This window comes from Osmia bicornis, chromosome 5, assembly GCF_907164935.1.
Source record: "Osmia bicornis bicornis chromosome 5, iOsmBic2.1, whole genome shotgun sequence".
NCBI classification, from domain to species: domain Eukaryota; kingdom Metazoa; phylum Arthropoda; class Insecta; order Hymenoptera; family Megachilidae; genus Osmia; species Osmia bicornis.
Window position 1 is genome coordinate 954,110 of NC_060220.1, and position 17,566 is coordinate 971,675.

At 41.7% G+C, this 17,566-nt stretch overlaps 2 protein-coding genes and 1 long non-coding RNA gene across 5 annotated transcripts; all 3 read right to left on the reverse strand.

Moving 5' to 3' along the window:
* Window positions 1-67: 67 nt before the first annotated feature.
* LOC114882630 (zinc finger protein 629) lies at window positions 68-7,411 on the reverse strand. 2 transcript variants are annotated; one of them, XM_046285822.1, is made up of 7 exons: window positions 7,322-7,411; window positions 7,055-7,180; window positions 5,737-5,876; window positions 5,387-5,647; window positions 4,605-5,321; window positions 2,568-3,401; window positions 68-2,491 (listed from the first exon to the last, which is right to left on the reverse strand). In XM_046285822.1, exons 5-7 carry the CDS (start codon window positions 4,675-4,677, stop codon window positions 1,812-1,814), a joined length of 1,587 nt encoding a protein of 528 aa, XP_046141778.1. In that variant the 5' UTR covers window positions 4,678-5,321; window positions 5,387-5,647; window positions 5,737-5,876; window positions 7,055-7,180; window positions 7,322-7,411; the 3' UTR covers window positions 68-1,811. The 2 variants fall into 2 exon arrangements, with proteins under 2 accessions (XP_046141778.1, XP_029055333.2); XM_029199500.2 differs by lacking the exons at window positions 7,055-7,180; window positions 7,322-7,411 and having other exon boundaries at window positions 5,737-6,037.
* A 3,471-nt stretch (window positions 7,412-10,882) lies between these two features.
* Window positions 10,883-13,041, reverse strand: LOC114882723. 2 transcript variants are annotated; one of them, XR_006829389.1, is made up of 4 exons: window positions 12,954-13,041; window positions 11,913-12,098; window positions 11,429-11,724; window positions 10,883-11,320 (listed from the first exon to the last, which is right to left on the reverse strand). It is a non-coding gene; the product is annotated as an uncharacterized LOC114882723 (long non-coding RNA). The 2 variants fall into 2 exon arrangements; XR_003790475.2 differs by lacking the exon at window positions 12,954-13,041 and adding an exon at window positions 12,183-12,237.
* Window positions 13,042-16,732: 3,691 nt separating this feature from the next.
* Window positions 16,733-17,531, reverse strand: LOC114882780. Its single transcript, XM_029199806.2, has 3 exons — window positions 17,388-17,531; window positions 17,177-17,308; window positions 16,733-16,852 (listed from the first exon to the last, which is right to left on the reverse strand). The coding sequence occupies exons 1-3, from the start codon at window positions 17,529-17,531 to the stop codon at window positions 16,733-16,735; spliced, it is 396 nt and encodes a 131-aa protein (XP_029055639.1).
* Between the last annotated feature and the right edge of the window lie 35 nt (window positions 17,532-17,566).

Sequence of the window (17,566 nt, forward strand, 5' to 3'; positions counted from 1 at the left end):
CAGCTGCCACCCCTTCGAAAGATGTCCAGCCGTACCTAAACACCCTCTATATACGCTAAACAATATGTATAGTGATATGTATATTTTTCGTTGTAATTGTACAATTCGTAGAAAAAAAATTGGTAAAACGTTTGCTTAGGCACTCCAGTGTACAAATGTTACATTAGATACGTAAAACAACGGTACATTAAACTGCGCTAATAAGGACTAACAAATTGCGATACTCTAAGTACTGGTACATTATTACAGGGAATGCTATTTACAACGTGTGGTTTCTTTACACAACTATACAATATAATATTACATCTTTTGGGATCCTTACGTACGATCTTCGCGAGAAGATCGATGACTAGGATACGCATCATTCTATACGCTCCCTAACTGTGGGTTAATACAGACGTATTACGATTTTATGATGAAAAAAAAGAAATTGAATAAACTACACGAAATCATTATCATAACCGCTGCCATTCGAATTTTTATGCAACCGTGTCGTGAATTTCTATTTTGAAAAAAAGACAAGAATGCGTTTTAGAATAGCAGAACGGATTGGACTAGTTTACACTCTGATCTTCGCCACTGATCGGCAACAGATCGCAAAATAAAGAAAAGTTCTTAATAATACGGCCAGCAAAGGGCTCGCCAGACTGTGCGATGACAGTCCATTCTGTTTACGAAACCTCGAATCACAGACGATACGCGTGTTTAAAAATAAACGCGTCTAATGCATTAATATATAAAACTATTTTTCTTAGATACAAATTTGTAGTATGCACGACACAATACTTGAAATTACATTCATCCGCATAGTAATCTGTCGTTTTTAAACGAGAAACTTAATTACTACTCAGTACTTTTTAGAATAATTGAATTTCACCTTCCGCCAAATGTTAATTTGAAGTCGTGTATGATTTTAGTTTGATACATAGCGTTTTCGGTGGTCCAAGTGTTTGCTGACAATCTATGATTCGGTATAGATGAGTTGAAATTTTCCAAAGAATATCTAGCTGCCTGGAAGAGCTTGAAAAATTAGTTCCATCGATATAAGTACAATTAATACTAAGATAAGTATACATAGGCACTGCAGATCACTCTAAATCAATAAATTATTTTTATTTATTAACAGGACGCGATATGTCTTTAAAAAGAAGCTGTGACTACGAATAGTGTTTAAGGCACGACACTAGGAATTGGTAAACCACACTTTTATCGTTAATCTGACTATGTGCTAAATGGTCCCTAATTAGGAAGGTGTATGGAATAATATTCGTTACATAATCTCTGATAATGCTTCTTAATGAATTCGTCTTAAAATTGCTTTCATCTTTAACTATAAAAAAAAAACCTGGCTACTCGTCGCTATTAATCCTTGAATGAAGGAGCTAGGTCAGTCTGGATCATCAGGGACCCATCTCCTTCATCCGAGATTCAAGCAAGAAATATGAATTTCAAATATGTTTCCTTCTAACGAACTTATCTCAATATTGGTAGGAATGACACTAGTTACTAACAAGTAATTACGTCTTTGTATCTCTATAAAACAATGATTTAATTGTTCATATTGGATAGCAATTCTTTCATGCCTATTATACTACATATCATTCAAACGTTCCATAAAGTATAAAGTAGTCTTTGGTATACTATGGAAGCAAACTACTTTATCTGCATTTGATAATATTCCTATCATTGAATTCGATAGAAATATGTTTATACTTGCCCTGATTTCGTTCTATCATTTTAGACGAACAATGTCTTCTCTTCAACGTTTCGATTAAATCTTCAACAATGTTGAGTGTCGATAAGTTAGAACCCTATGCGATAGCCAAATTCAGTGTCATCGTGGTGGGTCTGGAGAACGCTGAGGATCTTGTTGGATCAGAAAAATCAAAGCTGCCGGAAGAGTTTTGGCTATCGTTGTTGAAGCGACTCAGGTGTTCCGGGTTAGGCGATATAACTGAAGTTCTGATAACCATCCTGGACAAGCATTCAGGATCTTTTGTTATGTTATCAGGTGTCTTCCTTTCGTGTTCTTCGACAGAAGTCTTTTCTCTGCAGGAACGTTTCGATGGTAAAGGCGACGTAGATCCATCGGGAAGTCTTGTATGTCTAATGATCGCGGAAAATGCTGAAGACGAATTTCTTTGCTCACGATTGAGACCTAGTCGAGGAACGATGACGCTGGTAGGGGAAGCAGTAACGCATGGGGTTGTTTGTAGTCTGTTCAAAGGCGACGGAAGAGGCGTACAGGATTTCGTCGAGGACGACGTTGTCTTCTGATCGTTTCCATCAATCTTTTCCGTGGATGATCGATGATGCGCCCTCATACACGATGATTCTTCGTGTTTGTACAAGTACGACTTAAGAGCAAACGCTTTACCACAACGACCACACACGTGTGGTTTGGTGTTCGAGTGTGTTTGTATATGGGCACGCAAATTAGACTTGTCGGCGAAGGCTTTGTTGCAGATTGTGCACTTGAAGGGTTTTTCACCTGGGAAAAGAAAATAATGACATTAGACTGATGAACTGAAAAATAGATTTAACAATAATCATTATCAAATATTCACCTGTATGAGTACGTATGTGCCCTTGCAACAACCATGGCCTCGAGAAGCACTTGCCACAGTAATGGCACTTGCACCCCTGATTATGTGTCCTGACGTGCATGCTGAACGCAGGCATACTAACATACACCTTGTCGCAATGTGGACACCTCCTTGCTTTCTTATCGCCAAGGGACCTATGCGTTTGTCTGTGTCTGGCCAAATTGGAGGAGGTCGAGTACTTTTTACCGCAATCCGGACACTCGTGGTCCTCGTTATCCTCGGACTTGGACGTCTCCGTTGAAGTGGAGGTCGTTCTTCGGCTCTGCGAGATGGTCGAAGGTATCGACGGAGGAGGCGATTCCAATTCGGTTTTATCCAACGAATTCTCTGATATATCAAGACCTCGACGTTCTTCTTGCAAATGATGAGAACGAGGAGTGATATGGATACCCAAAACCGTGTTCCTCTCCGAATGATTCTGCAGAATCTCTCGCTCGGTTTCTATTCTTTCGAAAAACAATCTCGTTCGTTCTCCAAGCGTCTGTTCACCCTCGAGCGTTCTCGTATGATCTTGAAACTGCGAATCCTGCTGTCTCGTCCGCGGTGTCATCATTCTGCCGCACTTTTCCGAAAGTTGAGCGCATCTAGGCGAGGCTGGTTGTTGATAGATCACGTTGTTAGGGTGAATCAGAGTGCCAGCAGCGGCTGCTAAGCTGACTTCGGCCAGTTTCGTCAGATTGTACAATTCCTCAGGGCACTCTGAAGACGTCTCGCTACCGCACTCGCTCGCACCGTCGGAAGTCGGATGGTTCCCGCTGTAATCGGCCAGCCTTACGCCTCTCTCGGGACTGAAATCTGTGGGAGGTGAGTAAAATTAGATTGGTCAACATAATTTAGAAAACGCTTTACAATGTACCTTGTAATATATTATAATATACGAATAATTGGCGCCGTTGTATCACGGTTCTAGAATAACATTCCTAGAAGATCAAATATGGCACGTGAAATCGTTCATCATCGTTAGCAAAGGTTTGAAAGAGCGCTGGCAAACAACCAAAGGAAATCTCGTGATTCAACTGAAAGAAGCTACCAATTGATACTTCTACGATCTATCGTTTCATAATTGAAATAACCGTTGCGCGTCCTAACGATCCGATTTTATTTTCCCAGAATGAAAATAACGAAGTGTTCTTTACTTCGAACGAACAGGTGGCTTTGCTCTATAAATATTATCGGAGTATAAACGTTCAAAGAAACATTATTCGAAGAAGCGACTATTTTTGTTCTAATAATTTATCACCGTAATTTCCCGTTTCTACAGTCTTGTTCGAAGAAAAAAAAAAGGATCCATATGCACGATTTTGAATCATTCGAATCGAGGTGCGTCGCAAAGCTCGGAACATCTTCGCAAGTGTATCGGCTGGTCCGTTTTTGGAGAGAACGGAAATAGAATAGATATCTTTTGCTCTCTCTCTCTCTTTCTGTATCTGTTCTTTCTTTCTCTCTCTCTAACCCCCGTAGTTTTCGCGTACTTCGGTGTACACGCACGTACCATGTGCGTTTGTATGAAAGCTTTGGAGGGGTTGACGGCATCGGGACGGTATGCGTCGTGTGACGCATCTAGCGTCTCCTATTCTTAAATCTGTACTATGTACCACCTTAATCACGAAGCAACGACCAGCAAATTCTCTTGGCTCGCGATCAGAGACTTTGATCGACGAGATCGACGTAAGCGGCGCGGAAATTTTGCTGCACCTGACTCCTGGGTGGGCCGCGTTCTACGTTTCCGGTCCGGCGAACCATGCCATTAATGGAACTATCACGTTGACCTTTCAATTTATCGCGTCACCAGGACTTTGTTAATAATAGATAAACGAGGAAAATTCGATAGACTGGACGAGGTAAACGATCGACTTGGCCTCGAACGTGTGCTCACGGTATCCTCTCCGTTGACGCAAAGAACGAAACAAAACGTAAGCGAGCTCTATTTTTAAAAGCTATACAGCGCGAAGGATTGAAATAAAAAAATTAGAGAATTCTCTGGCACGAGACACCTACCTCTTCCGGAACCATCAAACTCCTCTTCGACTCCGTTGTATCGACGGTGGGTGATTAGAAAAGCTCTCGGCATTTTCTTCCTATTCTCGTACGTATATATTCCGCTTCTCCTCTATTCTCCTTTCTCGATCACACAAGTCATACCTCAGATCTGTCAGATCTAATTCCACTTGTCACACACGATTCACTTAACATATAAGGTAAATGAACGATTAATAAGGTGGGTGAAACCGATGTACGCGCCGTTTTAAATTCCCTCTCGCGTTACCCTGTACCTGTTGATGAATACAGGGGGGGAGGAAAGGGGGGGTTGCGTCCGCCTCGAGGATTTCGGGCGTAATAGTTGCTCCGGCTAAGATTCGGGGCTACATATAGGAGCACAGCCTCCCTCGCCCTCCACCGTCTCTTCGTCATCGTTTTCTTCTTCTTCTTCTTCAGCTGCTGCGCGTCGAGCTGCACGCGCTCAGAAGGGTGCCTGACTGGCTCGTGTGTCGACTGCTTCTGTTTGCGTGGTGGCAAAAGCGTGCGACCACCGTAGTGTGTGCACGTCGATCTTGCTTTTTCGATTACCGCATGCACACCGCGACAATGTTGCGCACTCCGCTTCGTACTTACACGCAGAACGATCGAACTCGTTGCATCCCGTTTAACGATGATTTTTTTTATCCTCTTTCTTATTTGCAATCACTAATACCGCTCGGAAGAGTAACAGGTAGCCTGTGAATATTTAACCACTTATCGGTAAATTATTATTAATTATAATGAAAATGAAAATTACGTACCTGTAAGTACGTAAGACTCACTCGTGAGACGGTATTCTTTCAAAAACTTCAAAGAGAAAACAAATATGGGAACCAGAGAGATTTGTGTGCTTTTTCCGTTCCATTACTGTAAACACGCGTATGTAGAGGTGGTTTCCTAATTTAAGAATGGACGCAGCAGAGCCTTGAAGACGATCTTCGTTCTGGAAGGTCGTCGAACATTGACAACGGCATTTTATCAACTGCATCGGCCCCAACATCCATCTTTGTTATTATAAAAGACTGCAAAAAGGCAATTCAATCGAAATCCATTAGACAATTTGCAAACGTGAATAGACACTATACGAAGAGAAGAAATTTCATTAAATTACTTTCGATTCATTTTAGCTGGATTCTGCGTTTGTAAGGAAACGTAACGAAAATTTATTTTTCCTTCGACGTGGGTCGTAACGCGTGGGCGAAGACAAGCAAGAGGGCGTGTAGGTTTATCCGTAGAAAATGCCAGGATGATCTGTAATTAATATACGGTTATTCAACATAAAATCAATCAGAGAATGTATTTATATTATAACAGCCCCTCTGCGCGAAGAAATTTAAGAGGTTTGGAAAGATCTGCCGAATGGACGCGAACAGGTGTAAACATTAAGTATGCATTAAACTCTATACGTAACAGAGATTTATATTCGATTTCGATTAAGAAAATGAACCTCCAAGGGTTTCGATTATAAATCTCTTCGATTTGGGATAGCTTGAAAATCGTAGGGAATGAAATTACAATTGAAAGCCACTTGCCGCCGCAGAATGGAGTAAACTTAAATACGAAAGAGAGCAGATTACCGAAACGATATTCACCAGTGGCAAATGAAAGGATAAGCAGTCTATTTTTATGCGAAGCCACCGATGGTAGACAGATTTTGTGGGATCCATGGCACGCGCCCGATGTTCATTAACTACCACTGGACCGTGGAACGAAGAAAGAGACGGGGAAGGAACGTGTCGTTTCGTATGCGGCTCTTTTGACGGTCATCGCGGAGAAAAGGAAAAAGCGTAAAGATGGTAGACGCGATTCATCAGGGGTCATGGATTTTTTTTGCTGAGTGAAGCTTCTTCGAAGTCTACTCGTGGAAGATGTATGACTAATTTCAGATTTGTTTACTGATTCTTTGATTCTCACCACGATTTGTAGATATTCTTTACACCAACGCTTTTCATTCTCATTTTCATTAATGTACGATTTTCTATGGTACTTAATTAAGAGCAGCTTTAAACGTTTTATTAATAGCAGCTCGTTATTAATAAAATGACACGCTTTTTTCAGTTACATTCTATCGATTAATATATTACCCACGACCGTCTAAAAATACTAAGAACGACGGATTTTCTGAAAAGAATTAAAAAGAAATCTAACAATCTACGCGATGGTATTTTAAACGTGTCGACTTTGTTCCTCCTATTAACGGGCTTTAGAACTCGAGAAAAAGAGAAAGACAATGAAAAGTAAGGTTTTCTGAAGAAATACAAGGCGAACGGAGTGGTTCGAGTATACAGAGACTATGCAGCAAGGGACTATGCAGGCAGCAGGCTTTTTGGTCGGCGATTGAATGAATGCCACGCGAGTTAGTCAGCGTCGCGGTGCTAAATTCGGCGGACGCCTGGCGTCGCTCCAGAAGAACCACCCAGCGCACCAACCTGCTTCTATCCTGTAGCCACCAATGAAACTGCGAAGATCGATGCCGTTTTTGTATTTGCTTGCCATCTTCTTCGATCCAACATTGATGTTCCTTGATGCTACAAAGGGGTTGCATTTACAGACACCTGTAAATCATGCAAAATTTAAACTGTAAGTGATATATCGAGTCAATAAAAAAAAAAAAGAAATATAAAAAGTACTGAATTTTTGACCCTGAGGACCCTTTGCATCCAATAAAATCAATAAATTCAAGATATACTTGTTACCATTTTAAAATTTCAGCTTTAATGTCATTTCAGCTTGGTGTCGTTATTCCTTTTGCTTCTTCGCTTGAATAAATATTGAAGTGGACCAACAGAATGATTGTTTTCGAAACGATTCGAAGAACAGGTGTCTAAGAAACTCTATTGCAATCGGTGCGCTATCGACGTTGCTGCCTAAAAATAAAGTCACGAGCGTTGAGCATCTCAACTGACGCAACTCCGAGACTCGCCAAGCTTTTCTCGGCGATGGATTGTCAGTATCTAAGCATCAACTACGTGTCACCAGATACGTAGGTCGGTCGGGTTTAACTTACCTCGTGGTATCATCGTTAATAACTAACGGATACGGCGCATCCTACAGGTGCCCGAACGCATTACCCGATGGAAGGTGTCGCGTAAAACGCGTATTTTCGTCGCACTTGGAGAAGCTCCAGGTGCGGAGGAGGATGTACTGTGGTAGACTGTAGACGGTGACGAGAACAGAGTAAGATAGGTGTTGGATAGATGTAGCGTGCTACCACGTGCGTTGCCATTTTTCACGAGAACAAGATGGAGAGCTTTCGCGCGTCGAAACTTTACGAGGGATGTACCGTGGACCATTAAATTCGTTTAATCTTAATGTTAATAGCACGTAGTACCTGGATATTCGTTTCCACATTAAATTCCAAGAATTTATTGCGTCACTGTTGGAATACGAGTATTTCAAAATCGCTCTAGATATTTACCCTTTTCTCTTATTGTTATTAATATTATTTTCTTCTTCTAATACTCAGGTACCTCAGCTTTAACTCTTCCATCGTTTTCTCTGCATCCAATTAATCCCGAACTCTTTCACGGCACTCAAGCGTTCTGGAATTGTAAACACTCCTACGGATGGCCAACATCCTCGATGGTTAACCAGACTCGTGCCAAAGTATCCTAGAAAAAAGAAGAAAGAAGAAGTCACTCGGAAACGAGGAAGGGTACGTTTTTTTGTACGATAGGGAAAACAGGGTCATTAAGTGTAATCCCGTTCGGTGAAAAATAAATGTTTCGACGAGAGTGTATGTCGGGACGGGTATCGTTTCGAAAAGTATCCGGAAACGCCTGGTTCTTCTTATAAATCAGCGCCGGTACACTCCCTCTTTCCTCGACCATGTCATTTAGCGAGAAGTTTCTGCTGGGTGGAAGGAAAAAAAAAAAGGGAAAAGCACGCGATCGCTATTTAAAAGGCTCGTAGGTGGGTGGCTTTTTAGCTGAGGTATATACTGACGTAGGGAGAGGGCTTCGACTTCGGTGTACGGCCTCGGCATGGGGTTGCCGTGCTATTTTCAGGCCGGTGGCTCGATGCAGCTGTCGTGTTCTTCGGGTAAACCACCTCTCTTCTATTCCACGGTCACTCGCGGGACAAGGTAGAACGTACAAATTGGAATTCTGAATTCATTAATCCAGTGAAATTCTTCAGGATTACTTCAAAGCACTGAAATTAAACAAAAACGTTATAATATGTTATAATAAAGAAAAGTAACTTACCTGGTTATGATTGACGATAAAATACCTCTTTTCTTTTTATACTTTGGTCCTCCTTATTCTTCAATTTAATCTAATAAATTGCTTCTAGAATGGAAACAATTAAAGAGATTTGAAAGGTAATGAACCAGAGCAACAGCCTTCTGTGTCCATAGATACAGAAATTACTCTGCTGAAGTTATGTTTTCCTGAAACCGAGAAAGATGATGAAAGATAGAACGGGAAGGATTTAATTGATTGCCTCCAGCAAAAGCACGGAGAGAAGTACGTGCTGGAGAATGAAAGACACGGGATGAAGAAGATGACAAGATTCGGAAGATCTTGGCAACGAGCCAGACGAGATTTTCAGCCGTCTACGTGTACTTCCAACTTTCATTTCACTCCTCTTCTAGCCACCGTACACGTCCTCTAGGACCTAGGGTGCAACGACACCGGTAGATGACAATTTTCTATTTACAGTACATGAGTCATTACGCGAATACTCGTTCTATGCGAATAATTTGCACCTTACTTGTTCGTACCAGTACTCGAGACTTTAAGGGTAGTAACTAAAGATACACGCCGCCATTCTCAAGTATTCGGATGAAGCGAAAAAGGAAAAGGCTATGAATTTTGATTTCCTTGTCAAGATTCACCAATGAAGTTAAGGAAGTTCATGATTCTTTGAAGACATTTAGTCAAACCGGAACAAAAAAACAGAAGGGGTGAAAGAGTATCAAAAAGGGAGAAAAAAAAAGTTCCAACCGGAACGACCCTTAATTTAGTTTCGGGTGCAAGAGATTAACAGAGGGTGGGGACGTTCGTGGAAGTGCTTCAACGAGGGGAGAACACTGTCGTGAAGCACGTTGGTTCATGTTTAGAGGAATGTCTTTGGGTATAAAGGGAGACAGTTCCTTCCGGAGACAGCGAGCAGCCGCCTGTTTCACCTCTCTCACCCCCCACCGATTTGTTCCCTTTCTCTACAACCATCTTGTTTTTCTACCTCACACTTTTTGCCACTTGTTTCCTATTAACCCATTAAGCACTAATTTCATTTGCAATTTAGATAGTTCAAGTCTTTAAGCTCTAACTCTTTAACGTTTGAATCTAGCAGGGGTGCAGACGAATTCGATAGATAAACCTTGCGAAACCAGGGAGTAATTACATTGAATTTGAGAAGAAAAAGGTATAGTAATTCCGAGATTAATTGCGCGCGGATAAGAGCGGGTAGAAGCTGGCTTCGCAGGTGGCTTCGCAGGCATGCAAATCTGAAAAAGGGTCACGCACACGAGCACGTGCTCGCATTTTGCGAAACCTCTATACAAAAGCGCAGGCGATCAGCTGGCTGCTGTATTCTCTCTTCCTTCCCCTCTTATCTCTCCTTCAGCGGCGAGAAAAAGGGATAAAAATGAGCATACCACCCCCTTCGTCCGCACCCGCATCCTGTACAAGCACGGTGCTGCTGCTCTCGTAAAAACCGGCCCGTCGGTTTCCATTCAAAATGCGCGAGTCACGAGGGCTCATTCACAAAATTTCACGACGAAATCCTACACTCGGCCTGACCGTCTGCGATCTTGATCGAGACGTACAGAGAGTGACGGAGACCGAGGTATTCCTTTTTCGTTCAAGTCTCTCTCGTTTGACGGATTACATTCACGTGGTTTTGTCTTTTTCTTTTTACCAGTTAAAAAAACACACACACACACACACTCGCTGACGGTTTGTAATGACGTGCACAATGCATTTAAATTCGTACCGGTACGGCTACTGGAATGTACATTCAACAAGTAATCAGCTGACCGTAAGTGCAATCAACTTTAAACGCTGCATAGAATAATTACCATTCTTAATTACACGAGCATTAATATCCTATTCATTTTGAATTATGCATCTACAATTTTTGCCACGCATCAAGACAATGTAATTCATCAAAATAGTTTAATGACATTCATAGAAAGACATGTCTATTGGGTGACAGCGGTATGGTTAATGACCAAGGAGATTATTGCTCGTTTGAAAACTGGAGAATGTTGATGACTTCCGTCCCTGACGTCGTCTATCGGATGTATCGGGATGCAAAAACCCCTCCCGAAACGGACCGTTATTTTATCGCTGACATCATTTTACCTTTATTCGATAAAACGTCTGCTTTCCGAATGGATACATCTCCCGTTGCAGTAGGTGGTTCCTCTATTGCCTTGTGTACAGACCACGTGTGTGTCACCCTGATCCTCCCTGGTTGATTCTCTTTCTTCAATTTCCATCGTCCAGACGGCTTCAAGGAGGAGATGAAAAAATGAAGGGGACGGAAGAAGAGGAAGTGGACTAGACGATGAGGGGGCTGAGGTCGTAGTCCTGAACAGTTCACTGATGGATTCATGGAATTCTTCCTCTGTACTCTCTATGCTTTCGATCGGTTTGTCAATGACAAAAATTTGTTTAAAATTGGTTCCGTTGTCACACCTCAATCAAAAAGCAATCATCAGCTCCACTTACACAACACAAGATGCACTCCTTAAAATAAAATTAATTCTATTTAAAATATACATATTTCCATAAATGAGTTAATAGTTCATGCTATTGTAATGTCATTAAAATGCCAATATTTTGAAAGGTCCTAACCGGTGATGGTGTCCCCCACTTAGAAATTTGTCCGTGGAAAAGCTGTAGGAGGGGTTAAAGGATAGGAGGGTCGCAGACACAGAGTCACCAGCCGCAACGGGCACGCGACCGACACGCGCCCTTCTTCCCTCTCTTTCCTTCCTATCTCCCCTTTTTTTCCTGCGCTTCTTTTTCCATCGCAGCTTCCCTTTGCGAGCACATGCATTCATCTCCTACACGTGATCATCTTGAGTCTACGCCTTCGTATAGGACGGAAAGCCTGCTGGTCTACCGTGTGATTTATAAGATATCAGAACCTGGAAATTAGTCGTGGAAATTGTTTACTACCGGTGTAAAATAAATAACTATGAATTTAATAATAAAATGACAAGGTGTCCCATGTCTTATGAATGGAAGTATTCGATTGCAGTGTCCTGACACACCGAATTGTTCAAGTTCATTCATGAATCTGGCTGCTTCTGATGTCGTAAAAAAATGTGTATACCTCTTCAAGTGAACTTTCGTGTCTGCACGAACACGTGGATGCCCATTCAGATTTCTAGTGGCCCATTGAAGAATCTAGGCACAAGTAGTCATCGACTACATTATCTCAACCCTGTTAAGTCATTTCCGCAGGAATTAATGTCGTACCGTGGGAAGCATTGAAATCTCCTCCTCCAACGTTTGCAACCTGAAGAAGAAACGAATTAATTGAGCAAGTATATGTCGAGGAAGTGCCCTACGTTTGGCATTGTTCGTGATCGTTATTGCATACAGATTTCGAGAGGAATGATTAAGGTCGATGAAGACGAAAATGCGATCTGTTGTAACGAGGGAAATCGGACATCTCTAAGTATAGCACGTATTTGCATGCGGATCAGGGACGGATCAGACTGGGTTGCCAAGCTGCTACAAAGTGGCAGCAAAGTTCACAAGACCCATATTATCAAATTTTTTACTTCACTTTCGCTTGCAATCTACCACTTTTCAAATGATATCACTGGGTTCAGATGTAACATTCTACTGGATAAATAATGATCATTTTAAATCATGTGCTTTGATGATGATTGCGAACTTGGCAATGCCCTGAAAGAAGCGCCAATGTTGCAAAACGAGATTCCTTCATACAGAAATACCGATGTCAATATTTTTTCCTGTCGCAGTGAATTTTAATAATTTGTAATCCTTTACAATAGCGTGATATTTCAAATCAGACGGATTGTTTGATGTTTTCAGAGAATCACGTCAGATTTGACAACAAGGAAAATAAGAGCTCTGCCAAGATCGTTTAACGACACCTTTACGTAATCCACCTCAAGTGGCGTTAGTGACAGAAATGATTCTTATCCTCTTTGTAAACATTCAAACAATGTGTTAAAAAAGGTGGAGGGGGCGCGATATATTTAAAAACGACAGATGAAAATTTATTTCATCGGGATAAATTTGAAGTTCGAAATAAATAATGTTGCAAGCGAACGGTGATAGACGGACGACCATCAAAGGGTGGCATCGATGATCGGTGTGACGCAGAACGGCTTGAACGTACCTGATGATACTTTTGCTTTAGCTTGAATCCTTCAAATCGAAACTTTGAAGGTTTTGCAAACTGCTGGCCAATCACCAACCATTAAAGCGCATATAATTAAGAGGATGCGATGTTTTGGCATCGTCGGCCAGCGGTTATAGATCGCCGCCTTCATTTAATCGTCGTCGTTTCAATTATTTTTCTGGCTACCTGTCGTCAGAAGAGCGTGGATCCGTAGATCCGGTCGATGCCAATGATCGAAAAATAGATCCGAGCGCAACCTGTTCGAAATAGCCGGCTTGAAACCTGTAACATACGTTATCTGGTCTGTGTGCGTTGCTAATGTCATCCTGTTCGAACATATAGATCGTTATTCGAATACCGAAGTCGTGGATCGGTATTCAAATGCAAAAGGTGACGCCAGTCAAATGACTCGTGACGAATGGGTTGACCATTCTATCAATAGGTAAAAAAGGAACTTTGACCGATAAGCGAGCTACCCTAACAAATGCTCGCGAAAGTAATAATTCAGCGATGATCGAGCAAGGTACCGTATGTCCCGGAGGTGGTGTACTCCCCCTGTAAGATTCGCGGGGGCACACGGAGATCATGCTCGAAGGTGTCTAAGCTAAAGGGGAAGGAAATCTAATTATAGAAGTCGTTGTACCGCGTGCTGAAAGTGGTGGAGGGTGTGAGTACGGGTGCACGAATGAGAATCGGTTGCATTGGGCGGTCATAAAATGCAGGCTGCATCCGCTCGGCGCAGATGTACTTGGAACGGAGCACCAGTACCACGACGAGACCAAAAGGATCTCTCGTTTCGGGGCTTCTGTGGCCTACCAGATATATCGAGGACAATGAACTTGGAAGTGTATACGATAGAAACAGATTCCACGGATTCCTCTACGACGGCAGATCGATCGCAAAAGTAGCCGCGAAGTGATTCGTTGCTCTAAACCCAACGCGATCGTGACCGTTTCCAGACATCCGATATGTACCACTTAAATTTCAAATTCTCGAAACAGTTTAAAAGAATTTAGACATGTTTATTACCCTGGTATCGTTAAGCGCGTGGAAACAAATGCAACGAGAATTTCGTGAAATTAACCATCCCCTATCAGAGAGGCTACACAGAGAAATTAGTACATTCTTGAACTGAAAGGAATGGGTATCTTGAATAAGTAGAATACAATGTCGAACTGGAAATGGATAGGTACCTGGTTATTAACAGAAGGGTTAATAAGGGCATCAACTCGATTTCCTAGGCATATCGTACAGGTTCATTCGTTACACCGTTCATTCATACAGGAGCCATGTGGTTAACTGGGTAATCCATCCTGCGGTACTTCCTGTCCTTTACAATGATAAAGAAGAGATTAAACTTTACTAGAGATTCGTGTCGTTAACATTACAAATTACAGAAGTGATTAACTTACACGTATCCCAATCTTTATATATTTGAACAAAATGTACCGAGTATCTTATATTATATGCAAACACTGCATAGTAAAATTTTATTCTTATCGCAATATTTTACGCATGTTAAGCGTCTCTTAAGAATAATGATTGGTCACCCGGCTGGTGCACCAGCTGTGACATTTCGCGCACGATCGACTCGTGCCGTTTGGACCCTGATTATTATTGTTTCCTCTTCTTTTCTTTTTCTTTCTCTGAAAGTAACCGCGCGTGTGCCCATGGCGTGGCCATGTAAGGGCTAGGCGGGGGTGCTGGTTGCTAATTTTAGTACGTCTCCAGGGTTCCTGGAGTCGTCGGCGAATCGGCAGCTGGTGATTCAAGACGTAGCTTTGCACGTGGGTAACGTGTCTCACCGTTCACGCGCAACGGACCATCCCCCTTCTTGTTTCTCTTCTCGAAGGAGGTCGACGTGTCCACTCGGTTCGCTCCAGATGTGTCTTTAGGTCTAAACGTTACCCGATATCACACCCGTTACCAAATCATTTCCACTTCGAGGTCTGAACCGTAACGAAACGAATAGGCTCTCCCAAGTCCAAATGTTGGGGGTCTCCTCCTCCTTATATCCTTAGTCAAAATAGGCCTATATTGCACTCCAGTGTCACTCGTCCCTGAAATCCACGTAAAAGTGTTAATATTTGAATTCACCATTTGATCCTTCGGATGCCAGAGTCTCGTCAGAAATGCCTATCTGGAAAATCAAAGGATGGGTGGAGAGAAGAGGAACGGAAAAGGAAGAGGAAGGAACGCGTGTGTCTCTCTGAGAAGGAACTAAAGGGGAAAGAAGGATAGGTAAACGAGATCTGGTGGCGGCTGGTGCAGCGGATGTTTGAAGCTGCTGAAAGTAAGGCGGTGGTTCCTTTCGCGTCTCTTTCTCCGTCTTTCCTGCTGCGTTTCCTTCATCAGTTAGCCGCGATCGCGGCAAAACACGGTCCGCGTAGGAAGCACCTCGGCGGATGTGATGTTTAGGACAAAGTCCGGACAAAAAATCTTCATCGTATAAATAGGCAACGGTGGTTGCCTCTACCGCCTATTGCCGGTTAACTTTTGACCCACATATTTTCCATTGATTGTTTGTGGAAGCTCGTACTCCTTTTCGGTACCGATGCAGTTCCAAATGTATTCCTTGTTTCAGAAGAATTTCAACAATTGCAAGAATCGCTAACGTATCTGTTGTCCTGTTAAGACATAAATCTTGAAATTTGGCTACTAACGGAGCTTTTAAATGCCTTGGTAACATGATCACTGTAAAGAACTGCACTTGTTGACCTGTTTTCACTTGGGTTTCAACCTGCTGGGTCAAAGGAAACTATAGAAAACACTTCTCTCCACAAAGCATAAGATTACACCCCTTGGAATACGGGAAATTCAACTAATTGTATAAATAGTCATTCTTGCTGTCATCAGCATACGTTAAGATATTACACAAAAGTCAATTGTTTAAAATCAATCAAAGATATATATATTGATTTATCAAATATAACATAAGTATTAACAAAGTATACGGTTCAGTTTAGTGAAAGCAAAAGCGTAAACGATGCGTGGATCTAGTCAGATATGCTCGACACGTGGTTGTCGATATCCCAGGCTCCTGCCGAGAAACACAGACCTCCCAGTGTCATTCGACCACCATGTGCACGAGAGCTCGGCGAAGTCTCTGTTAGGTTTTGAAATTGTCTTTTATTTGTCGTCGGTATCACCGAAACCGAATGACGTTAAAAGAAAAAAAAAAAGAAAAACAGAAAGTAACCGTCCGAAAGACCAACGCACCGTTTACACCTCCTCGATGTGCTCGATGGAAATTTAAATAGATTCCTTAGGAGCGACAAGTGTGTGGTATATACTCCGCAGGAGAGAACAGTTAAAATTACCTATTTGATTTTGGAAAAAAATGTTAACCCTTTGCCTTATTGTTGCAATACATGTGTAGCACAACTTACAACTGGAATTGAATTTTAAGTTTAGCTTTAACAATGTGACGAATACGTGACCGCGGTCATCAAGGTGTTGCGCAAAGGGTTAATAAAGTAACGACCAAGATGCAAGGGTTGCTGAAAACAACCGGTGCACTAGGTATGTTTTCCTTCAATGCTGCTAAGAGCCGCTATCACCTGCTCCTATTGCTTGACCAATTGAAGTAAACGCACGTCTGGTGTTCAGCCAGTACACCAGGCGTGAGCCGAATCCGACACCCTTACTTTTACGACATTTTAGCGACGCATATGCTTCCTAAGAGTCTCGTTACTGTTTACAACGATTTGCATGTTTAAACGTAAATCCAATTGGAATGGCACAGCGCGTCTAGTTTGCGAATTAATGATAACGTATCAGAAGGTAAATGTCTTAAACATCATCGTTTTCATATCTAATATATCGTAGAGCCATTTGGGTCTGAAGATAATGTTCAGATCGTGTAAAAATTGTTGTCCCTCGAAACAGTACGTGACCTATGAATAAACATAAGATGTGTTAGTAAAATTGTTTGAATTGTTAATATAATGAAAATGACTAACATCGACAGGAAAATGAGATGGATAAATTTGGCTTGTTGCAACATAAAAGAACACGGAAACTGTGACTTGAGGTTCAGGATACGCTGGTGTAGGCACGCTCCAAAGAACTTGGTACGTATAAAATTCTGTACTATATTTACGTGTAAGACGCATAAAAGACACATAAAACATCCAATCTTTCAATGCCTATAGAAACACTATATAAAAATATGTATATATAAATAGTGACTATAAACAAAAACTCAATACAATTCATACCGGTAATGCATTCCATGACTTCATTTCTGCAATTACACTCTTTTCACCATTTCGCGGGTTAAAACTCCCACACGTGGGCCACTCGTTTCCAAAGTAGCCCATTTCCCGTGTATTACCATCAGTTGGAGCTTCCTATATTGAATTTTTTTATATGTAAATATTAGGATTTGGTAGTTAAATGATAGTAAATGATAGAATTTTGATTACAGACCATGTTATCAATAATCTTCAATGCACTGAAAACTGATTGAGTGACGAATCTTCTAACGAACTCTGTTGCACTACGATAATGCTGGTAGGGATGATCAGGGCGTTCAGGGCGAATATTAAATACAGAGCGGCTACTAGCTAACATTGTCGGAAAACGTGAAAATTTCAGAAATAACGAAT